The sequence below is a fragment of the Colias eurytheme genome, chromosome 13, assembly GCF_061535395.1.
Source record: "Colias eurytheme isolate Ceu_HAF_F1 chromosome 13, ilColEury1 Martin Lab GWU primary, whole genome shotgun sequence".
In the NCBI taxonomy this organism is placed as follows: Eukaryota; Metazoa; Arthropoda; class Insecta; order Lepidoptera; family Pieridae; genus Colias; species Colias eurytheme.
Genome location: NC_142992.1, coordinates 8,175,395 through 8,197,226, shown reverse-complemented (window position 1 = coordinate 8,197,226; position 21,832 = coordinate 8,175,395). Strand labels below are relative to the sequence as shown.

Genomic DNA, 21,832 nt, shown 5'->3' with positions numbered 1-21,832 from the left:
ACTTTATTACCATAATACAATAATATGCGTTATTATCACAGACTATAATGTCACAATACGACATTTACAATAATTACCTCAATTTTGTTTGATTTATACGTTTGAAGAATTACTTACTATACGCATAATATTGAGAATAGGAAATCTTGTAACTGAATAATATAATATTATAAATCTATTTAGATTTTTATCAAACATTTTAAAAAGTGGTAGTTAACTACATATATATTTTCTTAGCATATAATAATTCGAAAAAGCAAAACGCACAGGCCACGGCAATGGAATCTCCGAAAATTATATCATGTTTTAAATAGGTAAATATCCAACAAATTATACTATCAATATACATTATTATAACATAATATGTATTTGCTGAGGTTCCAAACATATACAATTTTAATTAGGTTTTATCAGATTGTACAAGAGATCCTTATCATGTTATCTTTTATTAAAAATATACAAAATATCTCATGGAATTTTTTGCGTCAGACAGATTTATTACTAAATACAAATTATTACAGATCATGACAAGCAAAAATATTATTTGATGCAATCGGGAAAACTATAATATTATAAAAATTAAAAAGAACAATAATAATTTGTATAGTTTCAAAATTTGTGAACGCGTAGGCCTGCAATAAATTCGCATTACATTTAAATCATTTTTATAGTAATATTATTAATTCTATACTATAAAATAAATCTCTTATATATTACTAATCATACATTATCACAATTATATAAAAAGCTACACCTTAAAAAAACAAGATTGTACAGAAAACTGTATTAAAGCAATTAACAACAATTGATTTTCATACATACATATTTCAATTAAAGATTAAAATTAATATAACACGAAAATTACTCTTAAATTAAAAATAAATTAATATAAAGCTTAATAAACAAAAAAATATCATAAAATACGGAAGTCAGGTTTGAATTTTAAACCGTTATCCATTTCCTAGTATATATGATATTATATTATTTTATTACAGATTTTATAAATAGCCTTCTACGTCATTATAAAACAATACAAATAAGTGCAAATTTCAACTCACATTACTTGTAATGAAACATTCAAACATATTATGATATTTTAAAGTTTAAACTATCGTAACACGTATAAAAAAGATTATAAATTGGCACACATTGATTACATGTTGCTTTCTTGGTAGTCCAGTTAAAGACCTTTAACTTTTAAATAATGTAATAAGTAACAATCTTCTCATATCATCTTTGAATGAAATGTAACACTGACCTAGTTAGCGTATTTGACGGTTATTTAAATTGCCCGACAATTGTTTCAAATGTAAATTAAAATATTTATATTTAACAACTAATTACATTAAGAAAAAGTGTGCGTCATTGCATTACCTGTTTCTAATTAATGTTCACTAAAATGTTACAGAAAATAAAAACTTAAGAATTGTCATAAACATTGTGTCAGTTAATTAATCCAATTACGTTGTAGCCCAATTAATATTGTCAACAGATGAAAACACAGTACTAAATAATAATATAGTTAAACACCTAACATGTCTCATAAAGATTAAAAAAAACTATAAAATCTACATCACAATAAACATCAAAATAATCCAATGTCCTACGTCTATTCAGCAATCGTAAAAGCCTTATTATCTAATCCAATATTACTAACAACATTTACTTTAGCGATATTTTTCTTCTTTTCCCGCCTGTCCCGGTACTCGACTACGAAATACAAGAACACACCCACCGCCATACTGACCGCAAGCAAGTAAGTCTTGGAGCTGGTCCTCAGGTAAGGGGATATGACATACGCTATGATGTACCCGACTGATTCCCAGAGACGAAAGTTCGAGAATGCTGCTTCTTCTCTACCGGGGAAGAGGATACCGTAGTACGCTGGAAATAAGGTTCCTGTTAGTATCATACAATTATTAAGGATGAATAAGTAGATAATTGAATTTTTTTTATTCGTATGCTGCATGCATTTTCTTAAATGCATGTGTAGTAAATCGTCTACCCGGCCATGGCTCGTGTTTTGCACAGAAATTTTACGCCTACCAAAAATAATGAGCAAAGCCGTTCCAGTGAGTCAAAAACCTTCAAAACTTTAATATATTCGAATTAAACATATATTTATGTTGAATAATTAATAATCTACTTATCCAAAAAGGCTATATTTTGCTTAAGAATGAGAAAAGGACTGTCAAGCATAAAGCGTCACTGCGCTGGTAAACGGCTTGCAACCGGTGACTTGGTAGCGCGGGTTAAGCCACGGGTAACAGCATCGGCCTCACTATTAAGCGGCTTTCGGCCTGTAATCTCCTGTATCTGGTGGGTATAGCCGCGTGTAACAGTTCACCCCGTCCCACCGTTAAGCTGCACCATCCACACGGAGTCGCTCAGGCCCCACAGCACGGCGATCACGAACATGACGTACATCCGGTGCGGCATGTGGCCTGTTATCCGGTGGGTATAGCCGCGTGTATCAGTTCACCGGGTGAACTTCACCCCGTCTCACCGTTGAGCTGCACTATCCACACGGAGTCGCTCAGGCCCCACAGCACGGCGATCACGAACATGACGTACATCCGGTGCGGCATGTGGCCTGTTATCCGGTGGGTATAGCCGCGTGTATCAGTTCACCGGGTGAACTTCACCCCGTCTCACCGTTGAGCTGCACTATCCACACGGAGTCGCTCAGGCCCCACAGCACGGCGATCACGAACATGACGTACATCCGGTGCGGCATGTGGCCTGTTATCCGGTGGGTATAGCCGCGTGTATCAGTTCACCGGGTGAACTTCACCCCGTCTCACCGTTGAGCTGCACTATCCACACGGAGTCGCTCAGGCCCCACAGCACGGCGATCACGAACATGACGTACATCCGGTGCGGCATGTGGCCTGTTATCCGGTGGGTATAGCCGCGTGTATCAGTTCACCGGGTGAACTTCACCCCGTCTCACCGTTGAGCTGCACTATCCACACGGAGTCGCTCAGGCCCCACAGCACGGCGATCACGAACATGACGTACATCCGGTGCGGCATGTGGCCTGTTATCCGGTGGGTATAGCCGCGTGTATCAGTTCACCGGGTGAACTTCACCCCGTCTCACCGTTGAGCTGCACTATCCACACGGAGTCGCTCAGGCCCCACAGCACGGCGATCACGTACATGACGTACATCCGGTGCGGCATGTGGCCTGTTATCCGGTGGGTATAGCCGCGTGTATCAGTTCACCGGGTGAACTTCACCCCGTCTCACCGTTGAGCTGCACTATCCACACGGAGTCGCTCAGGCCCCACAGCACGGCGATCACGAACATGACGTACATCCGGTGCGGCATGTGGCCTGTTATCCGGTGGGTATAGCCGCGTGTATCAGTTCACCGGGTGAACTTCACCCCGTCTCACCGTTGAGCTGCACTATCCACACGGAGTCGCTCAGGCCCCACAGCACGGCGATCACGAACATGACGTACATCCGGTGCGGCATGTGGCCTGTTATCCGGTGGGTATAGCCGCGTGTATCAGTTCACCGGGTGAACTTCACCCCGTCTCACCGTTGAGCTGCACTATCCACACGGAGTCGCTCAGGCCCCACAGCACGGCGATCACGAACATGACGTACATCCGGTGCGGCATGTGGCCTGTTATCCGGTGGGTATAGCCGCGTGTATCAGTTCACCGGGTGAACTTCACCCCGTCTCACCGTTGAGCTGCACTATCCACACGGAGTCGCTCAGGCCCCACAGCACGGCGATCACGAACATGACGTACATCCGGTGCGGCATGTGGCCTGTTATCCGGTGGGTATAGCCGCGTGTATCAGTTCACCGGGTGAACTTCACCCCGTCTCACCGTTGAGCTGCACTATCCACACGGAGTCGCTCAGGCCCCACAGCACGGCGATCACGAACATGACGTACATCCGGTGCGGCATGTGGCCTGTTATCCGGTGGGTATAGCCGCGTGTATCAGTTCACCGGGTGAACTTCACCCCGTCTCACCGTTGAGCTGCACTATCCACACGGAGTCGCTCAGGCCCCACAGCACGGCGATCACGAACATGACGTACATCCGGTGCGGCATGTGGCCTGTTATCCGGTGGGTATAGCCGCGTGTATCAGTTCACCGGGTGAACTTCACCCCGTCTCACCGTTGAGCTGCACTATCCACACGGAGTCGCTCAGGCCCCACAGCACGGCGATCACGTACATAACGTACATCCGGTGCGGCATGTGGCCTGTTATCCGGTGGGTATAGCCGCGTGTATCAGTTCACCGGGTGAACTTCACCCCGTCTCACCGTTGAGCTGCACTATCCACACGGAGTCGCTCAGGCCCCACAGCACGGCGATCACGAACATGACGTACATCCGGTGCGGCATGTGGCCTGTTATCCGGTGGGTATAGCCGCGTGTATCAGTTCACCGGGTGAACTTCACCCCGTCTCACCGTTGAGCTGCACTATCCACACGGAGTCGCTCAGGCCCCACAGCACGGCGATCACGAACATGACGTACATCCGGTGCGGCATGTGGCCTGTTATCCGGTGGGTATAGCCGCGTGTATCAGTTCACCGGGTGAACTTCACCCCGTCTCACCGTTGAGCTGCACTATCCACACGGAGTCGCTCAGGCCCCACAGCACGGCGATCACGTACATGACGTACATCCGGTGCGGCATGTGGCCTGTTATCCGGTGGGTATAGCCGCGTGTATCAGTTCACCGGGTGAACTTCACCCCGTCTCACCGTTGAGCTGCACTATCCACACGGAGTCGCTCAGGCCCCACAGCACGGCGATCACGAACATGACGTACATCCGGTGCGGCATGTGGCCTGTTATCCGGTGGGTATAGCCGCGTGTATCAGTTCACCGGGTGAACTTCACCCCGTCTCACCGTTGAGCTGCACTATCCACACGGAGTCGCTCAGGCCCCACAGCACGGCGATCACGTACATGACGTACATCCGGTGCGGCATGTGGCCTGTTATCCGGTGGGTATAGCCGCGTGTATCAGTTCACCGGGTGAACTTCACCCCGTCTCACCGTTGAGCTGCACTATCCACACGGAGTCGCTCAGGCCCCACAGCACGGCGATCACGAACATGACGTACATCCGGTGCGGCATGTGGCCTGTTATCCGGTGGGTATAGCCGCGTGTATCAGTTCACCGGGTGAACTTCACCCCGTCTCACCGTTGAGCTGCACTATCCACACGGAGTCGCTCAGGCCCCACAGCACGGCGATCACGAACATGACGTACATCCGGTGCGGCATGTGGCCTGTTATCCGGTGGGTATAGCCGCGTGTATCAGTTCACCGGGTGAACTTCACCCCGTCTCACCGTTGAGCTGCACTATCCACACGGAGTCGCTCAGGCCCCACAGCACGGCGATCACGTACATGACGTACGCCTGGTGCGCGTGCGGCCGCCACACCAGCAGCGTCACGAACAGCGCCGAGTGCACCAGTGTCGCCGCACAGATTAACGGCATGCGCCCTGTTATCTGGAATGAAAATATCTTTATGTAGTGATCTGACACAGCGTATAAGGTTGATCGGTCGTTAGATTAAGAGCCTACTCTCTTTGATAGCTTAATCAGCTGGACACTAAAAAGCTTGGCCTAGTTTATTGAACTTGAATGAAATTTCAAAAGTTAATAATAAAGAAATTGGCCAATTTAAAGCAACTAAGTATTGGAAGGGGATTAAATGCTTTTACCCCCATGTTATAGTCACATGACCTATGCAAATCATATAATACTATAAATTCAATCTTCAAGAATCAATGGCATTCGTCAATGGTACCCTTTATCTACTAAATAAAAACACACCAAAATAATTTACTCCAAGATAAAACAGAAAGATGTAAGTATAGATAGATTATACAGTAATAATAAACTAGTATTACTTTACTTATTACATTGAATTTAATAAAAGCAATTTACCTTAGCAATATATCCAGTAACAACACATCCAATGGCATCTGCTATACCGAATGTCAGCATCACAAATCCCACGGTGCCTGTCCCAATTGCGCATGAAACGAACGACTGAAATTTTATGAAAACATATAAATAGGTATAGCCTAAAAAAAAGATTTCCATTAAAAAATTTAATATAGTTTGCATATAATTGAACACACTTTTCGGGCGCCTTTTGAAATAAACAAAGCAGAGTACTGATACAAAATCTTTTTGAAAAGTTTTATTTGTGTTTCCGCCGCTGACCACTGCAACAGAAACTTTATAGTTCAATAGGGTATATTTCCAACTGAAAATCGGAAAAGCATGAAGATTCAACTCACCGCAGTGAAATCAGCTCCGAAAAACGCCTGCTGCATGCCAATGAAAATGTTTATGATGACCAACATTAGCTGGTTGGGTTCCACCAAGAGTTGCAGAGTGACGGCTAAAAGTGCCATGCCTGATAGATTGGAGCCTGAGCCTGTACGGCCTGAGTCGTATCTGGAGAAGAAGGTATTTTATACTATACATCATACATAACGTAGTTTCTACCATCGATTTCAATCGCATATCGCTCTCTAGGCGTGCTAGCTAGATCTCATTAATACATACAATCTAATGTCTTTCACTCTAATATATTTTTTATATTTCATATAATTTTAAAATATTAGCCCCTTACATAAAATGGAAGCAAATATGGTGAAAAGCAAGTTACATTTAATTTTGATAAAACTTTTTCACTTGTACACTTAAATACAGAGTGAGAGAGATAGAGACTCCATATATCAATTTTTAAAAAATACTGGCAACTATACCTCTTCATGGAGTCCACACCGATTGCTATAATAAGTGCTGCTGCGGCCATACATGCTAAATAAATGCCTGCAAAAATAATGTTAATAAACTTATCAATTGTTCAACATTTGTTTTCAATTCGATTCTATAGGTATAATTTTTTTTCGATATTAATTGTCTATTATTGTCCGAAAAATTTATTAATATTTTTGCGTATATTGAGTTACAATTACAAATCCAACTTCATCTTTAATCTTTTTTCCCTGATATACTCCACATACCAGCGATCATCTGTATCTTCTCGATGGGCTGCGGCAGCAGAGCCTCTCCAGCATCAGCGCTTGGCAGGAAGTTGGCTCCACATAACTCGGGGATCAATGTTTCGTTCACCGCTGTTACTGCAGCCTGGTTGTCACCAGATGATAGCACTGGAAATTTAAAAAAATATATATAAAACTAGCGTTCCATCCCGGTTTTAATCTTGGTAGGTGGTACATAATATGTATGGTAGGTACATAAAAATGTGGTATCACGCATGTATCTTTGAAAGATTTTGTGGAATCGGTCTTGTAGTCCCGAGATTAGCTTAAAAAACAAACAAACTACATATTAAGTTTTATATTATTATTATGGATTATAGCATGGATTAAACAAAATCTTTTAGCGTAAGAAAGCCTTCTTTTACGAGATCTTCAGGCTGTTTCTTATATAATTTCTTATTTACATATTTCTAGCTCTATTGTTTCAACTCAACTCAACCTGTCTTTTTCAAAGTAACATGACAATCGATTCTTTGTAAATATTAACAGCTTTAAAAAATTCTATTGTTATTCTTAAAATGTAACTACAAAACAATTCTGTTACAATTAGCTTCGGTCATGAGTCAATATATTATTATTGCCACATTTTGGGATCGACTCTGTCTTGAAATAGTTTATGTTTTTAATGAATAGTAGACATAACATTTAGGTGATTTAAAATGGCGGCAAACTTGTTTTACTAATTAGAAACCAACTACATGGTGGTAATTAGCGTTAACAATAATTATTGAAAATAAAAAAATGCAAATGAAATATTTACCTACCAACGTTGTATGCAGAAATTACAAGGAATACCTTGGTCGTTTATATATTTTATGTAAGTATCAATTGTTACTTATTGCTTGATTCCTCTACCCAAACTTACGTATTGTCTAAACTTCAAGTAGATAATTCGTGGAAATTTTCCGATAATTACCCACATTTTTATGAAACCTTATACGTATATTTGAATATTTATATTTCTTTTTGTAAAATATATAATAAAAATGAATCGCTATTTTAGGTGTTTGTTGGGGACAATGGGGAAAAAGGGATAACAGTGCAGAACAACGTCTGGCGGTGCAGCTAGTTGATTTTAAATAATAAGTTTACTTACCAACGGAGGAGATAAGGTTTCCCCAGACTTGGTTTAGCTGGAATATCATAAAGAAAAGCCCGAGGAAACGGGTCAACAACGCCTCTGCTGAAATATTTGATATTTTGCTATGTGCTTCAGATACCTGAAAAAAATCTAATCTTAAAGAAACTCGACGCTATTTTTTTTTTAACTTTTCTAATGTAAACTAGAAATATTAATTTTTCTAATGTAAACTATTTATTTATCTATTGCTACAAACTAGACTTGTCTTTTTACTACATGAACAAATGATGTAGACAGAAACTCTCTATCTACTAATAATATCCTTAAAATTTGGGCACCAAATACAGTAATATCTTTCTATTTTGTCTATTTCAAATGTTTTTTTTTAACAGTCACCTCCTCCCATAATAACATAAAACGTTAAACATGATCAATAATCATAATACCATCATAATATACAAATATCACCCACCACAGATAAATAAGTGCACTTCGAGCACCAGAGTGGTCCTCCGCCCAAGCCAACGATCAGACCAGCCGGTATCAGGGTATAGAAGGAAGGCCATAGTTGAGCCGCGATGTATGGCATGTACGCCACGAACGATAGAGACATAGCCCATTTTGTGCCAAGCCATCTGGAAGAAAAGGTTTCAATGTATCTTCTTTATACAAGTATTTATTTGAAACATTTTGTCAATAGCAGTTTAGTTGTTAAAAAAATCAATGAATTATATTTTTCCCGCCAACAACATAGAGATTTAAATTATAAATAACAGATTTTGTTTCAACTTTAGCAGGTTTCCATAGAATCAATTCAATATAGATAAATTCAAATCAAGTTGAAGGTACAAAGATTAGGTAAATAAAAATGGGGTCAATACTCAACGCATCTCAAATTTAACAATAGATAAATGAATCGTGATAATAGATTGTGATTTAACAATCTCTAAGTACATAGGTAGCTGATACGAATATATTGATGCCGACACAGATCTATAGACCTCAATACAGGTTACTTAATGTTAATGGTTAAGTAGGATTTCTCACATGGTGACTATGTCATAGTACAATGGTTAGATAAGTGTTGGAGCGTTATGGCTAAAGGTTCGCAGATTCGATCCTGGATATTATTTGAAAAAATTATCTCATAAAACTTAGAGGTCTGTTATTGACTTTCCGGAAAGAAAATGCAACAAAATCACTCCCTCTACTTGTGTTGTCTCTACTTGTGTTGTCAATATGTGAATGTTTAAAAAGATTAATCTAAAAAACTGTTTTTTTTTTATGTCAGAGCAAGCAAAGGGGCAGGTGGGCCACCTGATGTTAAGTGGTCAACACCGCCCATAAACACTTGTAACACTAGAAGTGTTACAGCCTACAGGTGCTTTGACAAATAAGCTCTTTTCTTGAAGGCCCCAATGTCGTAGCTGTTTGACCGATCTCAAATATTCAAAGAAACATGCATTACTTATTAGAAGGATACAAGGATTATTTTTAAAAGTTTTTATCCTGATTAAAGTCGAGCGGTACCGAGGTGAGCGGAAGTTTCCATCTTTTTTGTGGAACGGTTATATAGGTATTTTTCCGTTCTTCCTGCGCTATGGCACTCTATGGCCTTAGATGCTATATCATGCCTACTGCATACCTAACAAATTAGCCCATCTCTGAATAATCGTATTTTTAATATCACGTACCTGATAACAACGACAGGAAGGAAAATATTTGAGAATATAAGTCCCGCATACACTGCTGCCAGAGACGCTGTTCCGAGACCGGCCTCCGCGTTTATTGAACTCTGAAGGTTGGCCGCCCCCTGTGAAAATTTATACCAAAATTATATAAGTGAAGTAATAAAAAAAATCTCGTATTACAAGGTCGTTAAAACTTAATGTACAGAAGAATTCTTATAAAATAGATGATATATCTAGCTTTAATAGTCTACTGCAGTCTATTAATATTTACATTTACAATGAAGGTACATATTATGTACCTACCTAGTCGTCTTAGGGCCGATTTTTCAATGCTTGGATAAAACTTATTCGTCGAATAATGTATAAAACTACCATTTTAAAAACGTATTCTAATTGCCCGTATTTGACAGTTTACGTGACATTTTAATATTATCGTGTAATACTTTATTGGACGGATAAGTTTTATCCAAGCATTGAAAAATCGGCCCTTAAAAAAATAATGATATTTTAAGGAAGGTCAAAACTAATATATTTTTGATAACATGTGACTTTTCCGTTGTGTGATAAAAAGTAATTAAATACGAAAGGTATTAAAATTTGGAACACAAAACAACAATTTTGTAAACCTACTTTTCCAATATGCACTTGCAAAATATGTTTAAGAAGTTATTGGCGAACATTTTAATGTAAAAAATGTTAAAAAAATATAATCATAGGTACGAGTAGACTGTAGTCTGTAGCACAGAACTATATCTCAATATAGTTCTGTGGACTGTAGGCACTACATGTTTGTGAAAACTAAAAACAGAGCAAGCTGTGAATAGATACTTGCGTTATACGCACGGGTAATTAATGTAATTTTATATGTATATCTTTTCTTGAATAAATTATAACTATAAGAAGCAAAGCATACTTTGTTTTCCTTATATTGCTTATTCTTACTTATAAGTATTTCAAATATATTGGTACTCCTTCACAATACAGATTTAAATTCAGTTGTATAATAGGAATTTTTAAAGCAATTAATTTTTGCGATATTAATTATCACTTTCGCCGAAATAGTTTAATTATAGTTAACTAGCTTTCCGCCCGCGGCTTCGCCCGCGTTTTCAAAGAAAAACCCGTTCCCGTTGGATTTCCGGTATAAAACCTATCCTATGTCCTTTCTCGGGTATCAAAATATCTCTATACCAAATTTCATGCGAATTGGTTCAGTAGTTAAGGCGTGATTGAGTAACAGACAGACAGACAGAGTTACTTTCGCATTTATAATATTAGTATGGATGTTTAAAAATTAATTAAAACAATTACATTCATAGATTCCTCGCTATATAAAGTATAAAATATTAAAAGACTACTATTGTGTAAACGTAATTAAATAAATATTTTACTTACACTATAAGCGGTGAATTGGACCATGAAAGCCAAGCTGATGACGACCACATTTTTCACAATTCGTCTAGTTTCACTAGACTTAAATTCAACGTTTTTCTCCGCTATCGTCATTTTATCAACACTTTTTACACTTAGATAAAAATTCAGAAATTAAAACCAAGCATTCTATAAAAATAAAAAAATAAATTATATTTTCGTCTAATAGTCGTCAGTATTTCTCAAGATGGAACGTTCAACTGATAATATCGACCAAATCCTTCGATACTTAAGATCACACTTAGTTTATATATCAAACTAATTATTTTGTCATTTTCGACTTTGATATTAATTTATTACCCATAAACTAATTCATTCACCACTTAACTACGAGTAGCTCATTTAATTTGTATAACATATTTATGTACTTATTTTAAAATTGAAAAAACATCTTGTCAGAAGTCGTACACCTTTTTATACGTAGATGTACTTCATATTTTTAAAAAAGATGATCAGTTTTTTTTATGAATATGAGACGATGCCGAATAAACATAAAGAATATATTTAAATTAGTTAAAGATTATATGTAACTATCTCAAAACATGTAAATGCGACAGTTTTAAGAAAAAAAACATTCAATAGCCTTGCACTTTCAATACATAATCTAGATGATGATCTAAATTATTGAAATTTATTTTATTTAATGTAAACATAATATTTGTATGCATTTAAACTTTATAGATCAATTAATTTATTGTTCATTTAAGGTCTACTTAGTTATAGTGGGCAATTTAATAAGTACCTATGTATTGATCTGTTAACTTTATAAGATTTTAATAAATATGTTTTCTCTGTATATTTTTTGATAGACCGATTTTTTTATAAGTCTATCATTATAAAAAAATCCACCATTACAATTACATTTAAACATTTTACAATACATGATTACTTCGTGTTCAATTAAACCAGCAGTTTAACTTCAAAAGGTTTATAGCAACTGTTAACATAAACGGATCTAAGTTTTTACTATGAGTTATGAGTTATCTAGTAAAGATTACAAGTTTGATAAGGTTCATTGTAAATCCATTACTTTCCGGATTACCCGTGAGAATACATGATTGTTTTCGAATAAACCCCAATTTGATTACGTTGTAATGATAATGTTATTGCAAAAAACTGACATTTAAAACTAGATGTGTTGAAAGATTTGATATATTATTAATAAAATTAGCTGCAAATGACTTGACTCCTTTTAAATTCCACTTACAATGCTGTAAACAAAAATATATCCTTATCCATTATACATCCATTATGTTTAAACAATTGTTAAAAGTTCCCTCGGCATTTTTCTCCAATTCATTGTTCTATTATTTATTATGTACGCAAGTTTAATTGACACTCAGCATGTGGTTAATATATTTATAGATAGGTGTTGAAGTAATAAAATATCGGAACGTGAGAACATCATCGTAACAATGTTACATTGTACAACTAACTAATACCTGTGAGTCTATGGGTATACCTTTGTCACGTTTCCTTTGTCGCTTAGTAAATAAATAATTTATTAATTATCCACAAAGTTTTTGGCGGGAATGATACAGTTTCGCTCGTATACCTACACTATGTCGACGTTATTAATTGCAAACATAATTTTTAACTCTCTTTAATAAATTTAACTCTCATAATAAACCCAACTGAAAAAAAGTAGCAAGTAGCAATCGACGAATAATTATATTATTCAATTAATGATTTTAAAATTGTGTGGCTATAAACTTACGTCGTACCTAAATGAAAATTGTGTCTTTTAAAACAAGCAATAGGAAACTCAATCGATAACAATAATAATTGCCTTATTAATTGCTGGCGTTGTCAATCCTCATTTTAGTTAATTTTGCCGTAACCTTGCCGAAAATCACAACACGACAAACGAAATTAAAGACTATGGAGTATGGACATTTCACGTGATAATTTTTTTCATAAAAACCAAACATTTCTTTTTTTAATTTATCGTTTTTATTTTAATAAAGAATATGTTTGTATAAACTACTCATACATACACTATACCTACTTGTGTATATATAACGTATAATTATAAGGTAGGTGAATCCAATTAGAGGAAAACTCGACCAGCGCATAAAATAATTGAATAGCAAAAAAATAACTTTTATCACATAACCAAGCCAAGTTTTGAATTCGCAGTTATTCTAAAATATTAAAATAGCTAGCAGCAAAAAAGGAAATAAAATCCATTTAAAAATCTTGCAAAATTCAAATTAAACAACTTAAATTAGTATGCATAGAACGAAACCTGATTTTTGAGAATTCTTCGATATGCACTGAATGTTGCCTCAAATGAAATGTGGGAAATATTTCCTGTTTTGAGCCTTGCAATGCCTTGCCAAGTCACTTCCTGGTGTTAAGGAAACACTATGTGAATTCCTTTTTAATTCATACAAGTTAGAGCGTATCCTCGTCGCAAGTAAATTGGAAGAATCCTCTCTCCTTGGAGGAGATCGTCAACATCATGCTCAGACCGATCGATATAATACACAATAATGACCTTAACATTAACGTTACAGAACCTACAATCTGTAAAAGGAGCATATTTATTTTTTTATTTTAATTCTAACATATCAAGGACTATATAGGACCAAACTAGGACTGCTTTCAAAACCAGTGATACACTATTATATAATCGTTCTAAACAAGTGGAACCAAATTGTTACATAATGTTATACTGTTTTAGAAAGCAGTTCTACAGAGAAAAGCTAACATGACACTTTTATAATCACTTTACAGTTTACCTACTATTTTTTTTTTACATTTAACTATTTCATTCGAATTCCTAGCAATTCATTTAAAGTATATAATTTTGTTCTATTAGCTGTAAAAATTATTCTATGAAACTAATACCACAGCTAATAATACAATGTTGTTGTACATTGTCACGCAGCATTTGCCATTAGGTGACGCATATTTTTCCCGATTGCCTTCCTACGATGTACATGATTTCGTGACATTTTCAATGTACATCCAAAAAACGGCTTACAAACAGGTTTTTGATAATTAATTACATACTATAATGTTACTTTATGTTTTATTATGTAGTTCTGGGCAGTAAAGGCAGAATTCTAATAAGACGACCACAACATTTTTCGAGTGTTATTAATCATATGACATTTAGACAACTTTTATCAAAAATGACTTTAATTAATTAACTACCTATAATATTTCCATATAATATTTAATGGTATAATTATGTAGACAGCAATATATTTCAAAGAGCATTAATTTTGAATATATAACGGAAGTCTAAACGATTTTCCTAGAAAAACTCGAAATTTTCAAATTTAACGCCTTAATAATATTAGTAGTATACGAAACTATAAAGGAAGTAATTAGCAATAAAAAAAATATTAGTAAAACACACCCGTAATTTCATAAATATGTATTGGCCCAGATAATATATTTGATGAGGCTAATAAAAGCCAGGCAAAAGCGTAAAAACGAGTCAATGCAAGCGTAAAAACTAAAAATATGATCCTTGCTAATTCACATCCCGAAAATTTATCCTTTTTCGTTTTGCCTTCGTATTTTACTAGATATATTATAATTCTTGCCGCTTATCATGAATCGCAATAAATAGTTATCCCTCTATTTGCAATGACCTTTCGTTTATTCGTTAATTAAGCAGGCGATAAAGTTAATACTATGTGTATAAGATAGGAAACATCTACAATAATGGCCTTTTACAAGGAAAACTAACTTGCATCGCTTTGCCGTTTTAATATTTTATATGGAACCTTTATTTCCGCTTTAAATTAATGAAAAAACTGATGAATGCAGCTTTTTCCGTCCGTTATGACAAATTCATCTCATACCTTTTACAGCTTAATTAAAAACAAACATGTTTCCCTTAATGTATGTTCGTATATTTTCACAAGTAAATAATTCATAACTACAAGGTTTTTACTTTGTTATTGTTGTATAAATAGTTTAAAACAATAAAAAACGTCAGCTCAACGAGTTCATATCCATACAGTCTCGTAGTAAAATTGAAATAATTTGGAAAATCCAAAAGTGCACGCCTCATAATTTTTTTTTAATAAATATTTATTAATTATTATTTTTGTTTATTTAATAACAATTAAACCACATCGAATCAGACCCTGAAAAATGAAAGGGTTCTATTCCTGAGCATACTCAAGCGTAAGAGAAAAAAAAAGACTCGATTAGTAAAGTATTTCGGTCGCTATCGTGTTAACAAGAAAAAGGATCCGCACATACAGACACACGGACGTCCAAGACAGAACTTTTTTAAACTGTTTTTTAACTAGTTTAAATAACAAAAATGACATCAAAAATATCATGAACGTTAAAAATAGTGTTTTTTCTTAATATGTGTGTGTATGTATTATCTTACAAGTGCAATGTATGATACATAAAGACATTTTAAGTTTGAAAAATCAGATGTTTTGCGCGAAGTGACAGTAGTACCCACCTCAACGCTTCGCTTATGAGGCGTGCAATAGATATAGGCATATAGGTTTAGGATACCTATATCTATATGATTACAAGCGAGTAAATGTTTTACGACTGTTTGTTATTGTGATTATAATATATTCTAAATACTTATCACGTAAAATTACTAAATACTACTAACAATTGTCACAATCAACGTCTCATCAACGTCTTGTACCAATCACTTGATAATAATAAATGTCTTCGTTTTAAGGCCGTAACATTTAAATTAACATGTAAGTAGATTTGTATTTAAATACCGTCCTTTCAGCACATTATTGTCAAGTTGGTACTTAGTTTTCACAAAACGTTTTACTTTAAACAATTCGAAGCGGCTAACGACGTTTGTATAGGTCGACCATATTTCAAATCGCACCATGCAGTAGTTACTTCTTAGTGAAATAAAATTTTGTGATCAATAGTTTTTCAACTAGGTACTTAAAATGTCCGTTCATCAATGGTATCCGTACATCCGTTGCGTATTTCAATAAATTATGTTTTTAATGTATATTTTAGTAATTAAATACAAATTTTAAAGTTCAATCCATATAATTAAGACCTTCAAAATGACAAAATTAACAAAAATACATATAATTTATTAGACGCTAGTTTTTCGCAATTAATGTAGGTAGTGGTATTTCCATTTTTTTTTTAACTATATAACCTCGATTAGTACAATACAGAAAACCTTGGCATTAAAAAACCTTAAATGTTAAAAACCGACTTATTTGGCTCGGATGGCACTAATTACTACCATACGTAGTAAAAAAATAGTAAATTAGATGTTTATGGTCAAAAACATATGATTCAACTTATGGTATTGTTTTTCACACGGAATAAAAAAAATATTACTGATTCAATTATAAAAACAATTTACATAATTTAAATTTTTTCCGATAATTTTTTTTATAATATTATGTGCAAAATTGGAATTTCCCTATAATTATGTTCACTATAGTATTGGGTAGATATATACTCTTAAAACCAAGTTTCCCCATGGTTGGTTGTACTGTTGTACATAATATTAGGATGGCGTCAAAATTGAAGCCGAATGTATATACTTAGTACTTTTTAAAAATTAAAAAAAAAACTCTTCGTCTTAAACACACATATCGTGATCGCTAGGCGCAGTGTATTTTACGCACACTGGAATTACTCCTGTTTGAAAACGTAACAGTAAACCTGCAGGTCGATGTTCAAATAATGCGTGCTACTTCTTTCTTTTCGAAATAAATATCGAATAGGTTATAAGTAGGTATATGTTGTTGTAAATATACCTGGGACTCCATAATTGAGATTTTGTTTCATGCATTTATTTTTTATGTTACCATTAATGTACTTATCCTCCAATACGACCTCAAAAATGCTTAGTCCAGCAAATACATTATGATTGAAACCTTTTTAAAATGGGGACTGACAAGAAGACAGATGAAAAGAAGACAAAAAGTATCTCAATCGGTAATTAACCGGCCAATATTAGAATATCTTTTGCAATTTCCAAGTTCCAACCCAAGTCAAAGTTTTTATGGCTAAGAAAAACATGTTAGTATATAGTATAGGTACGAGGATTTTAAATAAAATAATATTCCATGGGTGTAACGACCGGTTTTGTTAAGATATTTCAGGTTTTAGTACAATATCATCTTAACCGGTTTAGAAATCCCTGCAGAATTTTGTTAGGAAATATTATTTAATAATAAACCTAAGAAAGAAAGCATAGAATATCAAAAGTTATTTATGTTTTTTTTTTTTAATTATCATATGGAAATTAGTTGGCAGTAGTAGTAGTTACAGATTTTCAAAATGTTGTTTCTTGAATCTTTGTTAGATATACATGTACATATATATGTAGTATGTACCTAGATAACAAAATTTATCTTCTTTACTTATAGAAGGTATAAAAATTTAAAATTATTTACTATCATGTATCAAATTCTTATGGTCTTGTATGAAAAAAACAAAAAGGATTTTCATTGTTAGATTTAATGGAGCGTGCTTTTAAACAAAAAGCTTTTATTATCTACTTAATAATTATTTCTAGTTCGATAGAAATGTTATTGAAAATCATACACTAATGCAATATGTAAGATTATAACATATCGATAATAAGTGAAGGTCAATGCCTTATGTAAATGAGTCTAAGGCATTATGCACAATATTGTTACAATAATTATAACTCTATAAGGAATATTACCTACTAGGTACCTAAGTTCCTTAGAAAATGCATGGTATTGCGTCATACAGCAATTGAGGGGCTACGGAAGTCGTTCAAACTTAAATGATCACAAAATAGATATCTACACACAAAATTTAGGTACTCATTTTAAATATAACGGATTTTAATGAGTATTTTATTAATAAATTAATAATTAAACTTTGATATTATTTAATTAATTTACTTCTACAACGATTAACCCTCAAGAAGTTAAACTTATCGATTTTTTTTATTGAATTCTTTCGATTAAAAATTTAATAGTTTCATAATGCCCTTAAAAGTAATGGTTACTTTACTAGATATTATGCGTACACTCACAATATATGAAAGCTTAGCCTCCTAACCTAAATAGGCGTACATATTTGGATCCGCCTTAGATAACAATAAACAAGTTTCTAATGTGTGGATTTTTTATTCTATAGACGATATCCTTCATAGGCGGTGTCCATTGTCCATACAAATTTATATGTACCTACAATATTTTCCTAATTACATAATAGATATTATTCTGAGTAAATACTGCGATACTCTCATCGAAAATGTTAGTAACAGATTATTTAGAGTAGATTTTAATCATTTTCATTGATTGGATATATTTCCTGTGGATACCTAATAACTGAAAATATTTAAAAAAAATCAACTCGGGTGGAGCCGGGGTCAGCGTCTAGTATCTTCTCTTATCTTATATATAAAAATGAATCGCAAAATGTGTTGGTAAGCGCATAACTCGAGAACGGCTGAACCGATTTCGATAATTCTTTTTTTATTATATTCCTTGAAGTACGAGGATGGTTTTTATGTAGAGAAAACGTAAATATGTACCACGGGCGAAGCCGGGGCGGACCGCTAGTATATATATAAAAATGAATCGCAAAATGTGTTGGTAAGCGCATAACTCGAGAACGGCTGAACCGATTTCGATAATTCTTTTTTTATTATATTCCTTGAAGTACGAGGATGGTTTTTATGTAGAGAAAACGTAAATATGTACCACGGGCGAAGCCGGGGCAGACCGCTAGTAGTATATAAGAACTTTCTACAAGGTAAAAAGAAACACGTGCAATGCCGAAGCAGATCTTACCTATCCTTCCTTCTTATATTATAAATGCGAAAGTTTGTAAGTATGTCTGTTTGTTTGGTTGTTTGCAAAAACAGCTGAACTGATTTTCGTGAAATTTGCAACACACAGAAGCTATTTTGGATTAACGCATAGGGTTTTTATCCCGAAAATCCCACAGGAACAGGGACAATGCGGGTTTTCCTTTGACTACGCGAGCGAAGCTGCTGGCGAAAAGCTAGTACCTAATATTTTTTACTGTAGCTAAGTATATAAAATTACACACAATATTGTTTTTGATGAAACCTATATTTATCATATAATAACGTGATATTAAAATAATGATTCAATCCGACATGTGTCCATAATTAATGATGCCTTAGAAGTTTTATTATTTCTTCATCGATTTATCGACGTATGTAAAATGAAGTTATTAAGAAAAATGCACAAAAATATTTAATTTTTGAAATGTAAAAATTATTCAATAAATAGGAAACCTACTTGTTAAACCCTGGCAAAAATCCTGGCAAAGCTAAGAATAAATCTCAATAAATTAATATACAATATCGTTACGCGGAAAATTTTATTTTACAAATAGTAGATACCTACCTTCCCATATTAATAGCTTTGTTACAGATTACTAAATAATGGTACTAAGAACTAGGTACCTACGTGTTTTTGCTAAGATCCTGAACAGTGATAACATTAAAATCATAAACTCATATTCACTCTCTACATAAGTCTTTAAACGACTTTCTTTGTATAACAAGTACGTAGGTAGGTACTAGATCAACTTATCATCACTACATAGTATAAAACGAAGTCGCTTTCTCTGTCCCTATGTCCCTTTGTATCCTTAAATCTTTAAAACTACGCAACGGATTTTGATGCGGTTTTTTTTAATAGATAGAGTGATTCAAGAGGAAGGTTTTAGTATATAATTTATTAGGTTTTAAACAAAGCGGGCGAAGCCGCGGGCGGTAAGCTAGTTTCCGATATAATAATATGTAATTGTATGTAAGTATTATTCTTATCTTTCAGTACAAACTTAATTAAAATGTTAGTAGGTACTAAAAGTGAAATGTAAAATATATATTTAGATAGTTAATAAAACCTTTTACATTGATATCCTGCCACCTTGTAAAATAACCCAGCTTACATATGATGGAATAATTACTCTTGAGAAAGGTCATTATGTGACATTCATAACCGCAATCTAGGGTCAAACTTGATCTAACGTGAAAATCGAAATATTAAAAGCTGTACCTGTACTGTTCTTACAATATAGATATTAATTGTAGTTTTTTTCTATATCATACAAATAAATCGATACAAACACGTATAAAATACTGGTAGGCACCTATTATTTGAAAAACGTTTCTAATGACAATAATTACTATAAATTATCAACTAAGTATTAAGTAAACTTTTTTTTATTTCGCGCTAGTTTTTATACAGATTTTATCTATAAATTTAAATTTATTTAATATATTGTTTTTTCATGTCGCTGAATTAAAGATAATAAATATTTGCCGCTTGGTTTTAAAATTTCTAATTTAAAATACAAACCCTTAATTAAATATATAAAAGTTACAATTCATAGACAAGAAAAACCAAACAAAAAAAATAATATTCGAAACTCGAAATTCGCGGGCTGCGTTCACAAAATGTGCGCATGCGTGTCTCTTGAATCGCGCGGATAAACTGAACTCTCACTGATTTAAGAAAAGCAAACACGTGCTAAAGGCTGTAAAAGTTTATCATAATCCTGCTATATCAATAAAAATTCTTCATTGCTCTAAGCCAAGGAATACCGCTACTCTATATGAGATGTTTGTAAGTTTGTGCTATTTATAGTTTAGTAGTATTCTTATAGTTCTGTATACCTGAAGTCAAACTACTTACGCAAAATCTTAAATAAAATCTAAAAATATTAATAGACGTTTTCCCGCCTGAACTTGGTGAAAATGGCGCAATAAGAGTCAGCTGAGAATTGAGATGGTTTCATTGTCAAACCTATTATTCACTTGCGGGTCCTGGATGACTGCTATCACAATAATTGGTACAATGGATAAGATTACATTATGTATGAATACCTACCTATACTTTAGTCAAGTGAGTTTATTTGATATCATAAGATACATTGAATTATCATACTGATCAAGATATTTTTCTACTATTATTTACTACTTTCGTTCATGTAATGCTAAATTTATATTCTATATCTTCTTATATATAAAAATGAATCGCAAAATGTGTTGGTAAGCGCATAACTCAAGAACGGCTGAACCGATTTCGATAATTCTTTTTTTATTATATTCCTTGAACTCGTACTTCAAGGAATATAATAAAAAAAGAATTTTTTTATTATATTCCTTGAAGTACGAGGATTGTTCTTATGTAGAGAAAACGTAAACATGTACCACGGGCGAAGCCGGGGCGGACCGCTAGTCTATAATATAAAAATGAATCCTAAAATATGTTGGTAAGCGCATAACTTGAGAACGGCTGAACCGATTTCGTTAATTCTTTTTTTATTATATTCCTTGAAGTACGAGGATGGTTCTTACGTAGAGAAAACGTAAATATGTACCACGGGCGAAGCCGGGGCGGACTGCTAGTATTATATAAAACTGAAAGGTGACTGATATAGTGATCTATCAACGCACAGCCCAAACCACTGGACGTATCAGGCTGAAATTTGGCATGCAGGTAGATGTAAGGACGTAGGCATCCGCTAAGAAAGGATTTCCCGAAATTCTGGCGGGAACGGGGAAAAACGGGGATGCACGTTCAAAGTCGTGGGCGGAAGCTAGTAAAAT

General features: G+C 34.8%; 1 protein-coding gene across 3 annotated transcripts; it reads right to left on the bottom strand.

Moving 5' to 3' along the window:
- Window positions 1-934: 934 nt before the first annotated feature.
- LOC149903566 (UNC93-like protein) lies at window positions 935-20,715 on the bottom strand. Of its 3 annotated transcripts, none has more exons than XM_090108807.1 (11): window positions 20,580-20,715; window positions 11,242-11,406; window positions 9,850-9,968; window positions 8,628-8,790; window positions 8,171-8,294; window positions 7,036-7,182; window positions 6,775-6,841; window positions 6,301-6,460; window positions 5,942-6,046; window positions 5,338-5,500; window positions 935-1,884 (listed from the first exon to the last, which is right to left on the bottom strand). In XM_090108807.1, the coding sequence occupies exons 2-11, from the start codon at window positions 11,350-11,352 to the stop codon at window positions 1,610-1,612; spliced, it is 1,434 nt and encodes a 477-aa protein (XP_089964933.1). In that variant the 5' UTR covers window positions 11,353-11,406; window positions 20,580-20,715; the 3' UTR covers window positions 935-1,609. The 3 variants fall into 3 exon arrangements, with proteins under 3 accessions (XP_089964933.1, XP_089964932.1, XP_089964931.1); XM_090108806.1 differs by having other exon boundaries at window positions 11,242-11,371; window positions 20,580-20,702; XM_090108805.1 differs by having other exon boundaries at window positions 11,242-11,371; window positions 20,605-20,694.
- Between the last annotated feature and the right edge of the window lie 1,117 nt (window positions 20,716-21,832).

What these genes read in the sequence shown, in the direction of transcription:
- LOC149903566 (XM_090108805.1), bottom strand. Translation starts at nt 20,687, where the DNA reads ATGCGCACATTTTGTGAACGCAGCCCGCGAATTTCGAGTTTCGAATAT. An exon ending in AGTGCACTTATTTATCTGTG is followed by an intron (nt 8,295 to 8,627) that starts GTGGGTGATATT and finishes GATTTTTTTCAG; the next exon opens with GTATCTGAAGCACATAGCAA. An exon ending in TTACTGGATATATTGCTAAG is followed by an intron (nt 5,501 to 5,941) that starts GTAAATTGCTTT and finishes TTTTCATTCCAG; the next exon opens with ATAACAGGGCGCATGCCGTT.